At 39.7% G+C, this 21,767-nt stretch overlaps 1 protein-coding gene across 4 annotated transcripts in view; it reads left to right on the top strand.

Annotated features, from left to right (window-relative positions):
- The window catches only part of LOC139724106 (protein bicaudal D homolog 2-like), a 53,934-nt gene that overhangs the window by 17,448 nt on the left and 14,719 nt on the right, over positions 1–21,767 (top strand). For 3 of the 4 annotated variants that reach the window (XR_011710411.1, XM_071635307.1, XM_071635306.1), the window contains exons 2-3: positions 1,074–1,415; positions 2,482–4,200. Coding sequence is in view for 3 of the 4 variants with exons in the window: in XM_071635307.1 (XP_071491408.1) it covers positions 1,074–1,415; positions 2,482–4,200 (2,061 nt within the window). In the remaining variant the exon portion in view is untranslated. Of the gene's footprint in view, positions 1–1,073; positions 1,416–2,481; positions 6,903–21,767 lie in introns of those variants that run through there. The other variant, XM_071635305.1, reaches the window with a different exon arrangement.

Below are 21,767 nucleotides of genomic sequence, written 5' to 3'. Positions count from 1 at the left end.
AGCCTTTTTTGTAATTGTTCCAAAACACTTGCCCGACTTTGACTTTGACTTGCCCCGGGCAATCGGGCAAGTGCTTTTGTAGCACCCTGCAAATACTGTAAAACATGATATATTCGCGGCATGAAATTTTCGCGAATTGGAGCCGACAGCCTTTTTCGTGGCATGAAATTTTCGCAAATTGCTACTGAAATTCAATGCATGTAATGTAGACAAAAGCTTTCACGTGCATTTTAATTTCGCGAATTTTGGCGCTCGCAAAATTCGCGAAATTAAAGTGCACGCGAAAATTCCTCGTTTTACAGTAGGTCATTACGTACATCAAATCTGAGACCTTTTGTGACCGTGCACCTCAAAACGAACATAAAGTCGCACACACTGATTTTGCGTGAGGACTGAAAATAAGTGAAATGGGTCAACCTAGCCGAACTTGACTTTTTCATATTTTCTGAAAGAGCGGGTCTTCTTTTACATTATGCTAAAATTTGGTATCATAAAACGGGCAGGAAAGTGTGTTTTTTAGCAGTTTATCTCGAACATTTTTGGTAGAATAGTGTGATTATGTGTGTCTTTAGAATCCCTTTTTCAGTTCTGAAAAACCTTGTCCACACTCTTCACTTTCAACTCTAATAACTTTTGAAAGGATAGTACTACTGCTTCAAAAGTTGGCATTGATTATGGACAGAATGTGTTAATGAGGCATGCTTAATTTCAATTTAATCTGATAATCCCTTCATTGTTGTTACTCTGGTGGTTTACTTCCTGTTTTTTGTCCCATTCATTGCACAGCCAGCACGGTTTGGTAAAGATTAAGCGCTTGAATAGACACTGTGCTTCAGAGCCTCTTTTCTCAGTTCACACTATTCCTGAGTTTGTGCTTTCTTTCCAATATTTAGATAGGTTAGGAGAGTCCATTTGATTTGAGTTATACATCATTTTAAAGCTTAAAGTCTGCTCTTTCAGAATATGGTCTCAACTAAAAATTCATGTCTGGCGACTTTTTGTTTGTTTTTAGGTGCAGAGTCACATTTGTAGAATTTAACAGCCAAGGACTGTTTGCATATTTTCCTGTACAGGCTCTGGAGTCTCAAGCACAATGGCAGAAACGCTACACGGAGCAGGAGGTTCACCACGAGCAGAACCTGCTCCAGGAGAGCGCCACCAGGGAGCGGGACCTCACGGAGCGCCTGGCCGAACTGGAGAGCGAGGGCCGCCACATGCGGCAGGAGGTGAGCCGGCTGCGCGTGGAGAACGAGCGGCTGCACTCACGGCACCACGACATAGTCTCCTCCGTGGAGCAACACGAGAAGGAGCGCAAGGAGCTGAAGGAGGAGCTGCGGGAGATCAAGTTCAGGGAGAAGCGCCTCTTGCGAGACTACAGTGAGCTGGAGGAAGAGAACATTGCTATGCAAAAACAGGTCGGTACCTGCAACCTGTCCTCCTGTTTGCCTTTCCTGCTGTGATACCATAAACGCGGAAGTTTTTGTGCACTTTGTGCTTTGTGATACCAGCACAAAAAAAGAAAGCCTCAAAGCATTTTGTTACTTTGTTTGGTTTAAATACCATGAAGTACTGTAGATTCTAAAATTGTCTAGCTAGTTTTGTCCATATGAATTTATACTGTCACTGGTTAAATGTCAGTAGTGTGTGACATTTTAGAAATGCATCATTCGTCTTACAAAAATTTCAAAAGCAAAAAATATTGATCATGCCAAATTTTCTCTCAGATAGTGAATAGTGCATACCTGTACTTTCTATGGCAGCTGAAATTTGTGTTGAGCTGTTATGCAGTCCTGGGTGGCGTTTCATAAAGCTGTTCGTAAAGTTACGAACAACTTACGAGCGACTGGTGATCAGTTCTGATGTGCTATACATATCAGAATTTCCATAATTCAGCACAAGAACTGATCACCAGTCGCTCGTAAGACGTTCGTAACTTTACAAACAGCTTTATGAAACACCCCCCAGAAGAGGCAACTGTAGTTTCATGCATGCTGTTCATTTCTTCTTTTCTTAAATGAGGTAATGGAAGATATCAACTTAGTCGAGTTCATCTGTATATCTCTAGCCTCCATCCTTGCCACTTTCTCTGTCTAATGGAGAGAAAGATAATACATGCATCTGAAATGTTGCTTGTGGACAAAACTGAAAAGTCATCAAATTTTAAAAAGATCAAAAACATCCGGTCCCTTTTAGGCATCTTCAGATTTTACATGGCGTTGGGAAAAACAGTGCAGTACTTTCGAAAAGTGTGAAGTATGTTTTACATTCTCGTGATTGAAAGTAATTTAGATCAAAGTCTGTTCATGCTTACATTTTTTCCACAACTACGTGCTCTCTATAAGAGAGTCAAACATGTATAGCACTTTACCATGCTGTAAAATGGCATATCAAGATTACCATCAGAGTACCTTTATGGTGTGTCTTGTTAGATGGAATTACCTGTTATTGTTCATTCATGTGCAATTTCATCCTTGTTAACAGAATTCATCTCTCAAGTCGTCCCAGATTGAGTATGAATCATTGAAACATGAGAATCGACGACTTGCAGAGGAGATCCAGTACCTCAACTCCAACATTGAGGACCTGGCACGGCTGAAGGAGATCTCGGAGAAGCAGATTGAAGAGACGATGCAAGCCCTGGAGTGTGAGCGGGACCAGAAGCACCAACTCAAGAAGCAGCTGGACCAGGCTATGATTTCAGAGCTGGAGGCCATCAATGTAGACCTTGAGAATAACTCCCAAATGCACTTCATGGAAGAAGACTACGAAGATGATGATGCTGGAGGCCATCCGCTGCTGCGACGCTTTGAACGGCAGATGCAGGATGATGAGGAGGACGCTAGCATAGGGCAGGAAGCCTCAGACTTATTCAGCGAGCTGCAATCGATAGAAGTAAAAAAGTTGGAGGAGCAGCTTCATCAGCTGGAGTCGGAGAAAAGTGAACTCTCAAAAAACCTGGAGAAGTCCAAATCGGAGTTAGAAACAACTCGTGATGCCCTCCAGAGTTTGTCCGACCTCAACATCTCGAGCACAGATGGAGATACGGAAATTGACCCCTCACAGTATCAGCATTTGGACGAAACCCACCAGAAGCTGTATCAACTGGTCAGTCTCTACAAGCTCCAAGAGAAGAGGTATGCCACTGTGCTTGCTAAGAATAAGGCTCTGCAGAGTGAGTTGGAGAACATGGTGATGAAGGTGAAAGAGGAGGGCAACAAAGTGGAACTCCAGAAAGAGGTGCAACTCATGAATGAAAGGAATCGCAAACAGCAGGACACTGTCAAAGACTTGCAGTCACAGCTTAAGGGTGTCCATGACATGGTGGGGGATGCCCAAGGCCAGCTTAATCTCACTCAAGATGAGCTTGCTGCTGTCAGTGAAGACATTGCACAGTTGTACCATCACGTATGCATGGTCAATGGAGAAGCCCCGAACCGCATCATGCAGGATCACCTTAAGGTCACGAGGCAAAGCAGGAGGGATGGCTTCAGAGCAGAAATTGCCAGCAGACTCAAGGAGGTGTCCACAGAGAATGGTGGCCAGGATGTGGTAGATGGAAGCAGCTCAGATTCTGCAACGTCCAGTCCAGCCAGGAGAGCAGATGATCATGCCAAGTTCAATGGTGACACCATTACATGTTCAACCTTGGTCTCGACTGTCAGAGATCAAATCAAGTACCTGAAGCGTTCTGTGGAGCAAGCCGTTGAAATGTCCCGGCAGCACAGCAGTGATGGGGGTGGAGCTGAGAATGAGGACTTGAAGGAGGAAGTGGTGAAGCTGAAATCGCTGCTCATGACAAAGCGCGAACAGGTTGCCACTCTAAGGACAGTGCTGAAAGCCAACAAGACGACTGCTGAGGTCGCTTTGGCCAACCTCAAGAGCAAGTATGAGCATGAGAAAGCGATCATCGCGGAGACAATGAAGAAGCTGAGAAATGAGCTGAAGGCCCTGAAGGAGGAGGCGGCCAGCTTTGCTAGTCTGCGCGCTATGTTTGCCAAGCGCTGCGATGAGTACGTGACCCAGCTGGATGACATGCATCGTCAGCTGGCATCAGCAGAGGAGGAGAAAAAGACCCTGAACTCCCTGCTCAGGATGGCCATCCAGCAGAAGCTTGCTCTCACCCAGCGTCTTGAGGACCTGGAGTTCCAGAATGAGATGTCGAGCCAGCGGAGAGGCCCACGCAAACACAAACCCTCCAAAGTGAGTGAGAATCAAATGGCTTGGGTGACTAGTATGGGTCTTCCAGTGGCCCACAGGATGGGGCCAATGGGCCCCCTCTTCCCTGTCCCTTTCAGATCTATGCGGCCACCACCACCGCCACACCACCACCACCACCGCCTGCCAATGAGAATGCCGCGCTATCCTTACTCTAACCAGCCTCATTTCTTGTAGTGATGGGCCTTCTTTACACTTGATCTCTGTCCTTTATTTTATTTACCTCAATATGTACAGCATGAAAGGGCTGGATGCAGTTTTTACATTCTAAACCTTAAAGTCCAAACAGCTACATTGTCCCAGTGACAAGATACCGCCTCGAAAATGGGGATGATTATGGCTTGTAAAATGTATTATTCAAAGGCCAATGATTTTTTTCCTCCTTTAAGACAATTCTTTGATTGATTAATCCAGTATAGATAATGGTTGTTAAAAAAGTGGAGAAGACTGCCTCCAGTCCTTTTTGGATATGTATCATACATGTAAATGTACTCAGTGATCCCACCAAGTATATAGGGAAACCATACATACTGAACATGTACATCAACATGCCTTACAACTAACCATTATAGATGCTACTAACTATGGTGGTGTATCTACATATCCACACACAACTTGGTGAACACATGGACAGATTAGTGATCTTATATATTTGTACACGTAGCCTTGTCTTGCCACCAAACTAACTCATGCATGTGGTGTTTTTATTGTGTGTATATTTTGGGTATTTGTGGGATTCAACTAACTCATCATACCAACCATCATATACTTACCAGCTAGCTGACAGCATTATTTGGTGTCATTTCATGAGGGCCCTGAGTCAGTGTGTCCCGAGTGCATGACGACACGCATGCAGTGTTGCATGGTTTGTGCACATAATCAAGAATGCTTTCCATCAGTCAATCAAATCAGATGTTGGTCAATATTTATCCTGTGAGATATCTAACCTCAAAATCTCCACAACAATCAATGCTAGGTATGTAAACCATTTCTCCATTGATCATATTGAACCAAATGTTATTGGTAACTTGCATTTTTGGAAATGTACCATTGTATAAGCTGTAATTCCAAGTCAGTGCAAGGAGCCAGGGATGTGATATGTTTTGACAGTGAAGACTCTGGCTCAGTGTCCCAGTAGGTCTTCATACGACATATGTAAAGTGAACTGCTTTAAGTACAACCAGCTTGTTGGAGATGGCTCACCATGGCGACAGCCAGCGGAAGGAAGAAGTTCTGATGGACTCGATGACCCAGACAGCAGGAAGGAGGAGGAACAAACAGCCCTTGAACAAACTCTTGTGACGATGGAATCCTATCATCTTTGACAGGAAATATATGGAAGGTATTAAGTTTGTCCTTAACGGTCAGTTTGCAATTGTTTGTATATTTAAAAAAAAAATGAGTTAGACAATAAATGTATCTCATAGCTCTTTTTGCCTGATTGACTTCTGAAGGCATTTGCTTTGCAGTGGTTTAAAGGAAAATTAATTTAAAAGACAGCGCCTTCACACTACTCTCACACTAGAATCAGAATAAGTCAGAACAAACCCCATGCAAGTTCTCTAATGGACTGCCTCTGTCTTTCTACCATACAAAGGATCTTAAACATTTGGCATAGATTGTTACTAGGGAGGAAGAGAAAGTGAAACTGTAAAGCCTTGTAATCACAAAGATGGTTCAAATCAAAACCATGGTTTAGATTTAGTTCACGGAATTAAAAAAAAAGAAGAGTGAAATTGGCATACCATTCACACGCGAGTACGGTATCAGTGTGCGGTTATTATTTAATGTCTGTTCTTGTACACAATCCTTCATATGCATTTTTCTCATTTCAATTTTCAATTCAGTTGTGCTTAATTTCCATCCAGCAACAAAAGGTAATACAAAAACAAAGTATACATTTATTAAATCATATTGGTAACAATCTCTGAGAAATACAAATCATAAAGTTTGATACAAAATGTATGATCGAATCAATGCAGAAGAAATATAGCTTAAACCATGGACAAAATTTAATCTACCTTTGTGAATTCCAGCATATGGGTTTATACTGTGCATGCTTACCGGTACATTGTGAGGCTGGTTCTAGCTCCATCCCATTATATACAAGGAAGTAGAGATATCTTTCCAAGAAGGCTCTTAGTTCTTGTCAATATCGTAAAGATTGGTTTATTGAAGTAAAGTATCACCAAGTGCATCCGGAAGTAACATTGATGATGTTATGTGGTGCGAAATATGAGAAGAGAGTCTAATAGGCCAAATTCAGAATCGTGTAAAGCTCAGTGCAAAAACTAATGTGTTTTTTTTTTTCAAATAGCTGTCGAATATGCTGTAAAATTCTTTTCTCATATGCCATATGTTTTGCTCTAGTACTATGCCATTTCTTACCCGTTGAGTTTACGCATTACAAATCTTGTCTGTGCAGAACCACAAATGTATTATTAGTATTTTTCTATGTGCCATATCATGCAGTAACATGTAAGATGAAACTACCACTTACATTATAAAATCTTGAAGCAGGGGGAAATTCCCTAGTTTGCATTGCTGGTAATGCCTCGAAAGGAAGTACAGTGCTTTGTATATGTGCCACCACAAGAAATGGGACACATTCTGCGAGGAATAAGTGAAAATGATCTCACATTTGATAATAGCCACTTTCAGCATTTGAAGTCTGCAGCATTGTAAAGGCAATGAACAATTTTCAGAAGATTATGAGCACTCCGTGTATACACGTAGAACATTGCATCCAACATTGGAAGAGTGAAAATGTAAAGCTGATTTATAATTGTACAAGGATGAATACCTTGTGACCATTCTGTACAAAGCCTACAATGGACCAATGAGAGCAATAACCAGTGACAGCAGGGCAGTTTTATTCATGCCCAGTGTTCATTTCATATGCACTGTACTCATAACAGTAGTTGGATGTAGCCACTGAGTTACATAATGAAGGCAGGAGTCTTGGCATTTGTTATATTTAGCCATGCCAATTAGGTTGTGGAGATTGATGCCTGCGCAGGAGCAGAGTTGATTGATTCACAAGAAGTGACGTTCCCTACATAACCTCCATAATATGATCGCAAATGTGCGTTGCCACACGTTGTTATGCACGTCAATAATATCTAAACCTGGAGGCGAAGCCTCTGAATCTTGTCGAAACAATTTGTTCAGACAGATGTGATACAGTTTATTGTATTGTCCTTGATGCATGTATTGTTCGCTATCTGCCGACCACAAAGCTGGAAAATATCAGTGAATGAGACTGCCCACAGCTGTAGCAAAGTATTTCCATTCATCATCTGCATATGAATCGAGATTGTAAGCAATTTTATCTACATGGTTTTACCAACAGCAAATGCTCATATTTTGTTTCATTACACTATGTAGGTCAAGGTTATCAAGTCTAAGAGAGTGCTTTTCCCCCATCGCATTTAGTAGTTTAAATCCGAAGTGCAAACCCTCCAGAAACATGGGCGTAAGGGCATACTGGGACATAGCAAGTGAGGTGCAAGCACATGCACACTGGAGTATTGTAATCACCATGCTGTTCTGCCCATGATGACAATTTCCTGTTTTCCTTGAGAAATCACACCAGCTTTATTACAGATAAGTATCGTGTCCTGAGTTGTTCAGCATTTGGCTAGAACTAGCCCAAGTATATTGAAAAACCCTGTGTGAAGTCTGCTGTTGATTGACTTTCACTGTATAAGCTTACAACAATCCTGACATCCATAATGGAGAACATTGATATGCCCAATCTGTTTCAGCAATAGTTGAGGAGAAATGATTTGGCTTGTTTTGTATTTTTCTTTTCTTTATGTTGCACTCCACTAGTATTTGCTAGAACAATCTCAAAGTGTGTATTTGATGTGCTTTGTGTGGTGGTGTTCTAGAGTGACCTGTCCTGTTTAAAGATTAATTTAAGTCATGAAAATGAGATCTTAAAAGCTTTTCTAATAAAGTGGTGGTGGTGGTTAATATCTATGCAGTGAAGCTAGATGATAGGATTGATAACCATTGTACATCATTGTTGCTTTCCTTTTTCTTAGAGGGGGTGCAAAATATTAATATGTCTAGATCCATTACTGCAAGATAAACTCTTTCTTTAGTAATGACAGTAGAAGATACCCCTTTATAGGGAAAAGTACTCTACTGCAACTCCCTCAGATTATACATTATTTTCCTTGTCGTTGATCAGGCAGCCTCTTGTAATCCTCAATTCCATTAGGGTTTGGCCAAAAAGGTCAGATCGAAGTGATGAAAATAGCAGCTCTGTACATGTCATCTTCACTGAAGTACAGTGCATGGGGTAAAACAAAGTGTCCGTGCAGGACACATCCCACACCATGTCAAATGAATATGAGAATGGAGCAGTTCTGCCCTTTTCTGATGGTGCTTAGAAACTGAAAAATACAAGCAATGTTGTGAAATTGTACTGTAGGTAACAGTCCAAATGAGAATGGAATAACTTTTCACTTTTCATGCCTGATTCAAAGTCTGATTCCCATTTCTCATCTCAAATGATGTTATTGCGAGTCTCGCTGGACTGAGATATCTCAACTGTGTTAAAAGGGACGCTTTGGGATCAGGAGATTTTATATGAACATGTGAGATATTGAGATAGCTTCACTTCTGCACTATTTGAGCAGTGTCAGGGTCATACTGCAGACTTTACAGACCAAGCTGTGAATTTGTCTATTGACTAGACTGGAGAATATAGGGCCCATGTCTCACCAGACTTGCACATTTCCTTCAAACAATCTCAAAACCCACAAAATTTATACCGGTAATAACCCCCATACATACACCCATCAAGCATGATTATGCACAGTGAACACAAATTCTGAATGGCATGCTACAATTCCAACTGTTAGAATGCTGCATGACAAAAATGACATACCTTCCATTATTGTTGGGTTGTTTTCCATACATGTGGTTGGTAATGATTTATTGTGGATTTATTTTTTCTTGCATCAGATTTCCTCCCTTTTCTTTTCTTTTTTGTTTGATTTATCCCCCTCCTTTTTTTCTTTTGTTTGGTAAATGGCATGCCGAAGAAATTGTTCGACACAAAAGTCTCAACTTTGCATGCAGTTGTGCATGTGTGTATTCTCAGATTTGATCCTGGTGGTATGTAACAAGGTCGCGACCCCATAATCAGACAAAAGATGATTCTGAAGGGATTTACAAACGAGGTATTGGGGTCAAAGGGAAACAGAAGGTGAATCTATCTTCTTCCATATGTACATGTATGCGTTATATTGGGGTTTCAGACTTTCAAAAGATTGTGTTTGTAATTGCATCTCTAAGGAGTTGTTATGGAGTCTCCTGGCCAACTGCTATCTGCAAGAGACATCCATGTATAATAGCTGTATCACAAATTCTGTGGCCTTTCAAACAGACAACTCTGTATAAACACTTTCCCTGGAAGAGAGCACAAATGTAAGTGTAAGCATGCACCATGAGTACACTTGTAAAGTGAATACAAGATCAGGTTAGGCTCCACCTCATCATTCATGATGGAGAGGTCAAATCAAATAAAAACTTGAATAAAAAGATAATTTTGGGATTAAGATTGGTCAAGTGGGTCTCAAGGTATTTGTTCAGGAGAGACACCACCAGTATTTAAGTTTCCTCTCAGTCATACAAAATTTATTTGATCAGCATGAAACATGTTTATGAAAAGGCTTACAAACATGTTCTTTTGCCAGTCTGAAAGCGTTCCTATGTCAAGGGGTGTCAACATTGGGCTAAATGATCAGAAGAATGTATATTCTGTAAAACTTGTGCAGAAGAGGCCCTTGTTTTCCCCTCCTTGTTTGCTGCTTATGTACAGCAGATATGGATGCATAGTGTTCAGAAGTAGATAATTATGATAGAGCATGGAGCAGTTTCAAATGCGATCACTCACTCAAGATGTTGGTACATGTTTCAAATACGTTTTGGTTTGGAATGACATAGTTTGCTGTGGTAGTGGTGCACTATTACTCTGCAGTATATAGGTCCTATCCGGTGAAAAGATCTTGATTTTACTGTGTTCCTGTATTTTATGAGCCGTGCAAATAGGGATAATAAATGCCTCTTTTACCTGACATTGATGAAGTATCGAAGAGTGGTAAAGCAAGCAATTTGTAACCTATCGAATTCCCCCAAACCTTTAAACTGCAGAACTATAGGCTGAAGTATGAAATATCAAAGGTTATGTTCATTGTAAAAGAAATATATATCTATGCACTAATTTCAAGAGATTGGATTAAGTTTTCAGAGCACAAATTCAAAATATACAGATGTCTATACATATATATTAAATCTAGTATTTATGTCTGTTATCATATTTATGACATGATGTGTCCAGTGACAGAAATATTGCTGTGTTTTCATTTTAGACGCTACAGAGAATAGAACACAGTGTATATATGCTGATTGAATGCAGCATCCTACGCAGTTACGTATAGTTGCAAGTGTAAGTGCTGTTGTTTTTGATATGTCATGTTTTAGATTGATTGGGCCTTGCTTTGCCAGTATTATTTATGTAGCTAAATTCATTAATCTGTCCATGTGTTCATATCTAATATGTGGAAGAAATATTTTCACTATTTCACCCACAGACACACACATACACACTTATACAAATATATACACCCTGGTATATATACAGATCTTGTAATGATAAATCTTTGTTCAGTATGAAAGTCTTGAGAGAATAAAAAGTAAACCATACTCTGCTTTGGCAAAGGAGATGAAAAGGAAACAATTTTGTTATAAGATTGAATTCAAAAGGGAATTAAATACCAAGTAAAAGTTGTTTGAATGATTTCAATTCATTGTATACACTTGAGATGTAACACTTCGCGACTCTGGTGCCATGTAGAACGTGTAAACTGATTGACGGTACAAACTTTTGCATCTCACGAGAGTGAAAGAAGAATACTGATAAATCTCTGCGTTTGCAGCAAACAACCAACTTGCATTGGTCACATTTGTTGTTCAAAAAAAAAAAAAAGTGAGGAAAAGGAAATAACGTTGGTGTTTGGGACCTGAATGTTTCTCAGAAATAATTGGGTTTCCGTATTTCCGTGTGTAATCAAGTATCATGAAGGATAAGATTTTACAGAGACTCTAAAGTTGCTAATCAGGATATGCCGTCTATTTGACATTGAGGTTTTGTGCAAAGAACCTTTTATCTATGCATGCATGAAATTGGACATTTTTTTTTCCTGACATGAAATACATAACATTTGCAGGATATTGTAGTGTGTGTGTAGGTGTATGTACCATGTTTCTTTGTCAGTAGCTGTATGCATTGTGTGACAGTAGAACATATTTATCTTGTATGTATTAAGTATGTTGTAGTATAATAACTTACTGTTGTTAAAGAGAAAGAAAACAAGATTCTTCCACTCTGTAAATTTATGTGTAATTATCTTTCATAATACTGCAAATAAAGTCATGTGCACATCTTGGCCGACTGACTGTACTGAAATAGGAGCTGATGAAAGTCTCGTGCAGATGCGTGACAATGATTTTTATGGAATGTGCATGACAAACATACAAATGATATCCACTTCCCCTCTCCAGTCCAAGGGGAGAGATGATTAGAAGTTGTTTGGCGCTGGTGGCACATCTTTCATTGTCAATTGTAATGTTTAACAAGATGTCTCATTCAGCTCCTATTTCAGTCAAATATATCTACAACTGTATACTCAGCAATACTTGCTCATGCATCTGCATACTGTATAGTGCTAATAATCTTGCAATTTTTTAGCTTAAATTGTCTTCTTTTTTTTAAGGGAATAGTGCATTTCAGTTTATGTAGTTGTTGTGAAGTAGTTTTTAATTTGATTGGCTTCTTGTATTAAGAAAGATGAAAATAATTTTCAGAGTATAATATTTATCTTTTGTTTATATTTATTCCTAAAGGACAGGGATCAAACATTGAATTCCATCATTGTTGTGTTAAGAAATGTTGTGATTTAGTTTACATTTCCTTTGAAAACTTTGTTGAAATTGATAATGATGACTTGATTTTACGCATGTTCATTGAATGATAATTTTTAGTGTGTAAACATATTTGTCAGCACATGCTATTGTAGAGGATTGGTTTGTAGATCTATGCTTCTGGCTAATAAAGAATAGGCAAAACTGAGTGAAAGTGCTTGAAATTTGTCAATATCAGTCTTTGAAATTTCTAACACTGTTCATGAAATGTTGTACTAACATCACATCATATATGCCAGTGTAGTCTCTTATTTTAATCAAGCTTTAGATCTCTCATCATCATCATCATTATCATCACTGATTCAAACACTCTTCAAAAACTATCGGAAATATCAAACTAAATATTTTCAAACTTCTATCACATCATCATAGTGATCATATAGTTGTGTACAAAACTCATTCTCAAAGACTTTTTCCCCCCACATTTTCTCCTTCATTCTGTACCTCTCAAGAGAGGGCTCAAAACTTTCCATGCTCTTGCTCTTCCACACTGCCATCGGGTTCGCTAATATACCGCATACTGTGTAAGCCGTTATTTTCGCGTACAGATACAATATCATATTTTCGCGAATGAAGAGGTCACAGATATTTTCACGAGATGATGTCTTCATGAATTGACACCGAGGCTTTAGTAGTTGCACCATTACCCCAGCGCATGGCGACATTTTCATGTGCTGTTAAATTCGCAGTTCAACAGTGATTCGCGTAATTCGCGAAAAATCAAACCCCTCGCGAAAATAACAGCTTATGCAGTATACAGGTTACCTGGTCTGCTTGGATTCCACGCTGATTTATCATTCCTGACATGCTCCTGCTTCTTCCTTTGCCCCAAGTGCCCCTTTAAAAGAAGACCCAACATTGGATGTGGTTTGGGTGGCTGGGCTGTGGTGGTAGTGATGGCCGAACATCCATTTATTTATGTCTGAAGCAGCTCCAAAATAAAAATAGCTGCCTCTGGCAGATCGACAGTTTGTCGATCAAAGTCAACATGGGTCAGATGTGTGGCCTATTAGCTTCACCATCATAACTGACAAGTTTTTTTGTTTGAATGTTGTTTGATTTTTGTTTTCCTGCCTAGTCGACCGATCAGTTGCAGCTTTGATATCGTTGTTGTGTGATGATAACAACAGTACATCAAGATAAACTGTGTGACTTTCATTTGAAGTGCTGAATGCATGAACATTCCAAACATTTTGGATCAGTGAAACTTGGGAAATATACAAGTGAAATCAAAACTATTTGCTACAGATTGAATCCTGCGGAAAGTACCAACTCAGACATGAACACATATACATGTAACTAGCAATGATTGCAATCAGAAAGATATATATGTTTATATTTGATAAGGATTGTTTTATTGCACATTTTCTTTTCCATGTAAGTTCCATATTGGATTCCGGGTGTGTTTGATCTTAATGAATTAAAAAAAAGGTAGAGGACAAAGCATTTTCTTTTTTCCAGAATTGCTGTTGATTTGAATTAAGTTTTACTTCAAAATGGCCACAGGTTAAGAATAAAAAATAAGATGGCATGCTAGGTATTTGGATTTTGAAGGGAGCAGGTTAGCAAATCACACCAGGCGTTTTCACATCAGCCCGATAAAAATCCAAGCTCGAGATATTTTTCGCGATCACAAATTAGCGCGCTATTTCATTTCCTATTCACATCAGCCCAAAGAGAATTAGCCCGAAATTTTTTCGAGCTAATTCGACAGCTGAGCATGCGCAAACAGTGTGGGGTATACCAGGAGAGCGCATGCTTTCGGGTTACACACGCTAGGCATGATGGGATGCATCGCGCTAATTTCTTGAGGCGATTTCACATCAAATAGCGCGCTAGTTCGCTATGTTATCCCGCTATTTCAGAAATTTCCCGAGTTGGACTCGAGAAATTTTCTCGATCAGAGCGATACAATCAGTGCACTAATTTGTGTTCACATTATTAGGTAGCGCGCTATTTCATGATCGGGTTAATTTCCCAAGTCAGAAAATAGTGCACTATTTCGAAACATCGGGCTGATGTGAAAACGCCTCATGATAATAATAATAATGATAATAATAACAACAACAACAACAACAATTATAATAATAATAATAATAATAATAATAATAATAATGTGATCTCAAGATATCTGTAAGACTTTCAGATTGCTGAAAAAAAACATTCTTTTTATGGGGGGAGGGAATATGTATAGAGAAGCAAAAACGAGATTTTATGCTTCTATGCAGATTAAGCCTTGATACAAAAATACCCCAAAAAAAGACACATATGGCAGGCAAGTGGTTTCTTTGTTGCGTTGTCACTGCGACTGGGCAACTACTGTAAAACGAGGAACGTTTGCGTGTATTTTAATTTCGTGAGCACCAAGATTTGTGTAATTAAAATGCACGCGAAATTTCTTGTCTACACTATTTGCATTGTACGCCAGTGGCAATTCGCGAAAATTACATGCCACGAAAAAGGCTGTCGGCTCCAATTCGCGAAAATTTTGTGCCGCGAATATATCGTGTTCTACAGTGCTGTAAAGTTGGTTTTTTTTTTCATTCATAATTTGAATCATATATTTTCGTGAATGAGATGGTGACTGAGGTTATAGTACAATCTGTAAGTGCACTAATGCCTGTACATTTGTGACTTTTTTGTGTGTGTTGTTTAGTGATTCGCAAAACTTGTGAAAATTAAACCCTCAAGATAATATAAACAGCTTTTACAGTATGTTGGCACGGACAGGAAAAAAAAAAATCCCACTCCATTTTATTGCACACACACGTCAAGACACTTTTATTCATCTTAGCCATACATTATTCACAGCACAAGCTTGTCCGGCATGTGTTTTTGAGTATTTCAATTTCATTAGCTGCTCGGACTTTGGTCAAACAAGAGCCAAATGAACTGGAAATTTGGGTCAATGCAGCTACGGAGGCAGAGTATTGGATGTTGTACCAGAACCTGCTCTGAGGCAGAACAGATGTCCCGCTGTACTATGTGAGCGTCATCTGTACATATGATAACGCAATGCATCCATGTGTGGGATGGAGAATATTTCTGTCATATTAGAGAGGTCATCCGTGGGGCACAGGGGCTACAGTGGGCTGGCTCAGTAGCCAGTAGCAAATGAAATGACACCAGTCTGATGTAAGGCCTAGACTCCAAGTACAGACTCTTCACACACAAATATATATAATCATCTGTGATCGACTGTATTTACCTCAGTGGTTACACTATACAGAATTGACTAGTTACCACCATACCCCCCTCTCACAAAAAGGGAAACAGACCAATAAGTAATATGAAGATATTTGAGCCAGTTTATCATGCCACAAAAACGACAATCAAAAATCAAAGTGTTGATCCATGTGGTAACGTCAAGAGGAGTTAAGGATGAAAGCTGCTCTGAATGTGTGACCCAGGATGGTGAGAGTGTTTGCATTGATTGTATAAAGATGAATTTGAATGTGACTCCGTTTAGAAGCAGATGCATTCTGGTCAGATGGAAGGAAAATGCAGATACATGTACCATACAGAGATATTTGAACCCCATACACCTCGTTGTCCAAGCATCTTCCACAAGCCTTCTCGGTTATTTCAAATATATTTTAAGGTTCTGAAAAGTGATGGAAAGGATGTTCAATCTTTACAATCAAAATATCTGAACAGTAACTACTTCAATTTGCTTTTTTAATTCAATTTATTTATTCATAAAATCACAGTCAAGATATTCACATAATCTATGATAGATGTGTGAGTTAAAGGAGGAAGTCATGCAAAAGCACGGGGCTTTCTGTTTAACATCTTAGAAGCCACAACTACGATATTGTGAAGTTTTCCCCATGATTTTCCAAGTGTTTAATTGTAAATAACACTTTAACACTAAATTTTAGCAGTGAAGAAATATATGTTATATATTTATCTATTTGTGCAAATGAATTTTAAAAAAAATCCCACTTTGAATACCATTTAAATCAACCTCCATGAGCCATCCATTTGAGTACCTGGTATAAAACATGGTCTCCAGCAAAGATCTGCATTTTGATTACAGTGCAAGCATTTGAGGAGTGTGGCTTTTCTGCGGGAGTGGTTGAAAGGTCACCATAAGCTCCGCCCTCTCCCCCCCCCCCCCCCCCAAAAAAAAAAAAAAAAAATGCGGTTCAGGGGTTAATCCGTTCACACGACAGTTTAGTTCAGTAATTTTGGTGAATGTTTGATTGGAAAACACTTCTGGACCATCATTTGTGACACCATTGGAATTATGATTCAGATCACCCTGCATACTTTCAGTTTGCATTCACACAGCAAAAATGTGCAACTTGAATCATGATTCTAGTGATGCATCATTACAATCATGTTTCAAGTTATACACTCTGGGTGCACATTAAAGCACTTGTCTAATATTTGCCTTCTCCTTTTTTCCTGAGCTTCAGTTTGTGACAAGCAGTGCAAGTGCCAGAAACCACACTTTTTTTGTGGTTTGGTAAATCTTTCTGTAATAAGATGCTACTATGTAGTATTAAAGTTTTCTAAGATAGAATAAAAACAAAATCGATAGAAATTCATTTTAGCCCATTGATGTGCATGTATAAATACGATAGTTTTGGTTGCATAATTTTCAAAAACCTCTTAATTGCTAACCTTATAACCATTTCTTATATTTTCAACATATCTTAGAAGATGAAAGTTCCTTTCTGTCTCTCTCAAATTGGCGTTTTCTTGATTTCTTTCTGAATTGCGCACCAAGATAAAGAATTCTACCTCAAAATTTCCCCTTCCCGTAATCAGCAGGATTCTGTATATGCCATTTATTTAGCTAGTCTAATATTTTGCAAATCAGGACTTCCCGATAATTTCACGAGTGGTCAAATTTGCGCTTGTGGAGTATAGTACTGAACAGGAAAATGTATGTGTGCACATCACATTCGTGTGATTTTAAATTTGTAAAAATGAAAACGTCGCGAAATATTTGGTGTATACAGTAATAGCTTCATGGTCTCACTTCCTCCCTACCCAACCCCCCCCCCCCCCAAAAAAAAAAAAAAAAAAAAATATATGAGAAAAAAGAGCTGGATTTAGAAGAACTAAATGGGCACAACAAGGGAATGGAAAGGTTGAAGAGTTTGGTCAGCATGAATTGCAGCTCTCTCAATTTCAGAGCCATAGGACAACACAGGATATGGCTGAGACTGTCGATTGAAGAAAACAAAACACATCAAGTCAGTGAAGAGGGCAGTGGGTATACTGTAGATAGGATGCTGGGATTACACACAATATGCATGTTTCTACTGGACACCTCGTATCAGCTCGCATTACTACAAATTTTTGTCACCTGCATCACCCCGATTTTACTACGACCTGAGCCGTTTCTACGGAGCAATTAAATGTGCAATGATGCGGGGTAATGCAAGGGAACTTGCAACGTTTGGTGATTCAGGAAGTTGCGTATTATAGGGTCACTGATCAGGTCGTGGCGCACTGCCTTGTGACCAAATAGACCATTTCTGTACCGTATTGCAGTTCATGGATGTTTCTTTTCCGACAGCCTACACTGTACAACCAATTTTAGTCACCTGCTCCCTCCAAGTAAGTTCCTTGATAGGCAGGAAGACTCTGAGTAGTTGCTAGGTAGGGCAAGTCTCTGGCAAGCTTTGAGATTATTAAGAGTGACCTTCGTGAACAAAGCAGGCGTAGAATTTGAATACATTTACCAAAACAACATGCAGAATCTCCCAATAAGAATTCGAGACATCCGGCATGCTGCTAAGTTTGTTTTCCCGCTCCGTTTCTGCTAATAATCATCCCTAACATTTTCTTGCATTGACCACCTAGATAGGTGGAAGACGGATCACCTCGCATTACCTTGCATCACCCACTATCCAATATATTTCTACAGAGGAAAAATTTTAGGTGTTACCCTCAACTCTGCGCATCTTCTCTGTTTACCTGTTATCATCCACTACCCAATATATTTCTACTGAGGAAAAATTTGAGATGTTACCTGCATACCTGTATAGGCCCATCATCTAGCATCACCTCATATCACCTTGCATCACCTCAAAGTTTTAGCATCCAGTAGAAACAAGCTCAGTGTTGCCTATGGTAGGTATTGAAGGGAAAGTTAACCAGGAGAGCATGTGACATGGAGGTGTTGAGTCTCTGTGGATAAGACTACATGACTCCCAATCATGGGGTTCCTGGTTCGGTGGTGGGAGTGGGTGTTCCCCTTTAGGCACGGCTCTTTATCCTCATTACCTAGTATTTCGGAGGGGATGTAAAGCTGTTGGTCCCTGTGGTTGCCTACTTATGAATACATGAGGGTGCATCTCACCAGAGGAGACTTTGCCGCGACTGTCACGACTCGTAAGACAAAAAAAAAAATAGCTTGTGCTATCACCAAGAAGGCAACTCCACAGCAACTTAAGAGACATCTTCAAATCAAGTAATAATTTATCTGTCCAGAAGTCATGGAGACGTTGCCACGACATCTCCGAGACATATTCTCAGTTGCGGAGATGTCTTTGTAACATCTCCGGTACTTCATTAGGATGCCAATGGGTCTCCACATAGTCACAGAATCGTCTTGGAGACTTCATGAGTAAAAATAGTCTCGGCCAATTGGCCGCAGCTAGAAGGAGATGTCGCAGAGACCTGGCAGAGATGTGTCTTGTGACCAGCTGGAGACTGGAAAGAGTCCTTGGAAAATCAAACATGTTTGACTCTTGTCGCAACTCCCTGGCTACATACTCGGCTACATTCCAGGAGATGTCTCTGAGACCACTCCATGACCAAGGAGACTCGAGTTGTCACCAGGGGGGGGGGGGGGCATTTCATGAAGAGTTTTGGTCGGATATTTTTCTGACAAGCTGTTATAAGCTACTGATATCCTTGCATCTGATTGGCTGAGAGCAAATTTGTCTGACCAATATGTCAGACAGAACACTTCATGAAATGCCCCCGAGGTCACCAACTAGTCTCCAGCCGAATGAGTTAACGGCCATGTGAAATACATTTAAAGTAAGCTCAACTAACCTCAACAATGTGATGAAAATATTGATGTGATCCGAACATCATATGAGTTTCAGCAAAAAAAGAAGACAAATCAGAAGATAATCATACCTGAGAGACTGACACTTGAACCATATGATACGGTTAGAGTGCATCCTCGAGGCCCGTGCATAGTTTTTGGAATGAACAACTCAATGAGACCAAATGTCATGAAACTTCTTGACATTTACTCTTTCAAGATCGTATTACAAGAACTATTGCATAGTATGCATGGAAGTAAAAAAAACACATGTAACTCACTGGTGAAGAATGTCTCAACATGAATTTTCTTACCAAAGAGTCATTCTAGTCAACCTGCCCTTGTCTGGTAGGTGCTTTATCATTCTGTCAGTTTTCGTTTGCTCATTTGATTTTTACTCTGCTATCTAGCCCACAAAATGAAGGATATACTCTATCAACTAATAAACAAAATTGAATAGATTTTCTTGTGTCTAATTTCTCATTTAACGAAAGCTGCACTTGGGCTTTGAGAAGGAAGAATGATCGTGGGACTGATGTCGTAGAAAGATGAAACCTTTCATACTGACTTACAATGTCCCATATGTCAATATTTGTTCAAATGAAACACAATCCCGCAAGACTTTGCTACATATTGCACAGATATCAAATGCCATAATAGGTGTATGTTTGGCTAGCCAAAGGTTGCTAATGCCATATCAATTATGAAACTAAATGACTTTTGTGTTAGCTCATGGTGTTGATACATGCAACATTTCCAGGAACTCCTTAATTTTATACAGATATCACACGGGGTGAATCAAAAAAAGAGAGAAAAGAAAACAGTAATTCGCATTAATCATTTGTTTAATGCAAATGGAGAATTGTTCACAGATGGTACCACAAGTTAGTTGAAATAGTAATGTATATGAGGGTCCCATTGTTAGCATCTTTATTCAAAGTCATAATTTATCTGGTTTACATGATATATTTCAGAGTTGTTACTCTATCGCGCAGGTGATATGCAAATTAACTTGCAGTCTCAATATCTCCATAAGCTTTCCACACTGTCTTAGCTTTGTACAGAAATGTCATACTGAAATTTTAAAAAAAAAAACTCTGAAAGATGTGTCCATCAACATAGACACTATTTTCTCCATCTTTGCAGATATTTGTCATTTCACCTTCTGGTGGAGTGTGTGCAAGACGAGTCTAATCCAATCCCTCTTTGTACTGTATGCAGTCCCAATATCCTCCATCATTGACCCGCGTGCGATGCACTCCCGTCCCTGGAAGACGGATGCATGTTTTCCGCGAGAGGTTGCTAGCTCTGGCCCGTAGCCTCTTTGGAGAAAATAGGATTACACGCCGAGGAAGTTGTGGTTTTGGAAGTACATCTCAGATTAATTTGATCAGAGTGCATTGGGCCAGGAAGAGATGTGAGGGAAATGAGATTCCGGTTCTTCTCCCTACCCCCATCCCATTACCCCCGTCTCCACCCCCCCCCCCAATCCTCCGCCCCTACATCCTCCGCCCCTACCTTATCCTCGTCATCCGATAAACATCGATAGAGCATCATATGATTAGCTGTCTTAATTAATATCCATGGATGACAGCCAACTCATGCGCGCCTTGCTCTCTCCTTCCTGAACCTGCATAATATAGAACAGGGTCAAAGAGTTAGTCAAATATTTGTGAATGCTTCAGAATCTTCAGTGTCTCATCAAGGGGTGGTTATGATGATGTGTGTGTGTGTGTGTTTGTGTGTACATGTGTGTGTGTGTGTGTGTGTGTGTGTGTATGTGTGTGTTTGTGTATGTGCTTGCATGCATTTATGGACCAAGTGTGGGTGTGGTTGTGGGTGGGTGTGTGTGTGTGCATTTGTGTACGTGTGTGCTTGTGCAAATCAATCTGGAGATTATTCATTCCCCTGTGATTAGGAAGATAATTAGGTGATGATTTGGGTGGAATATTCATGACACAAAATGAATGTGAGGGATTCCCAGAAGGAGATATAATGGAAGATGATAAGGAGAATAAATGGAAGCAATAAAACCTGGGCAAAGTCCTCAGGGAAATAGCAAGGGAACAGAAAAAAAAAATGATAATGGGAATTTGGGTGGCTTTCATGGTCATGTGAAGAAATGCATCATGTAGCATGTGTGCAAGTCACATCCTTTATAGCCCTTTCAAGACTGCCACTAAAAATGACGTGGATACCGCATATAGTGTGGGCCTGTATGTAGTTACCAGTGGGATTTACACGAGAATTATGAGTATGGTTGTAGGATCTAAGGATTTTCATCTTTTTCTTTGTGTATCTGTGTGTGTGCAGCAAAAAATACATACATGTACCCAACATTTCTTGATTTAAGTACCGGTAAACACTTTTTATTGTATACGTTTTTCTAGAACTTTTGTGTTTGATCAATGCACCGGGCAGCATTTGGAGTAAATATAGGGATATCCCTCATGAACTGTTCGCATGAAATTTTAACAAGCCTCATTTTTTTTTCCAATCAAACTTGGTGAGTGGTGAAACATAGGGTGCTCCACATATA

The sequence above is a fragment of the Diadema antillarum genome, unplaced genomic scaffold (genome assembly GCF_040938485.1).
Source record: "Diadema antillarum isolate AM-2024a unplaced genomic scaffold, OU_Dant_1.0 scf00000207, whole genome shotgun sequence".
Taxonomy (NCBI): Eukaryota; Metazoa; Echinodermata; class Echinoidea; order Diadematoida; family Diadematidae; genus Diadema; species Diadema antillarum.
The sequence above is the reverse complement of the archived record's forward strand: the minus strand, read 5'-3'. Positions and strand labels throughout refer to the sequence as shown.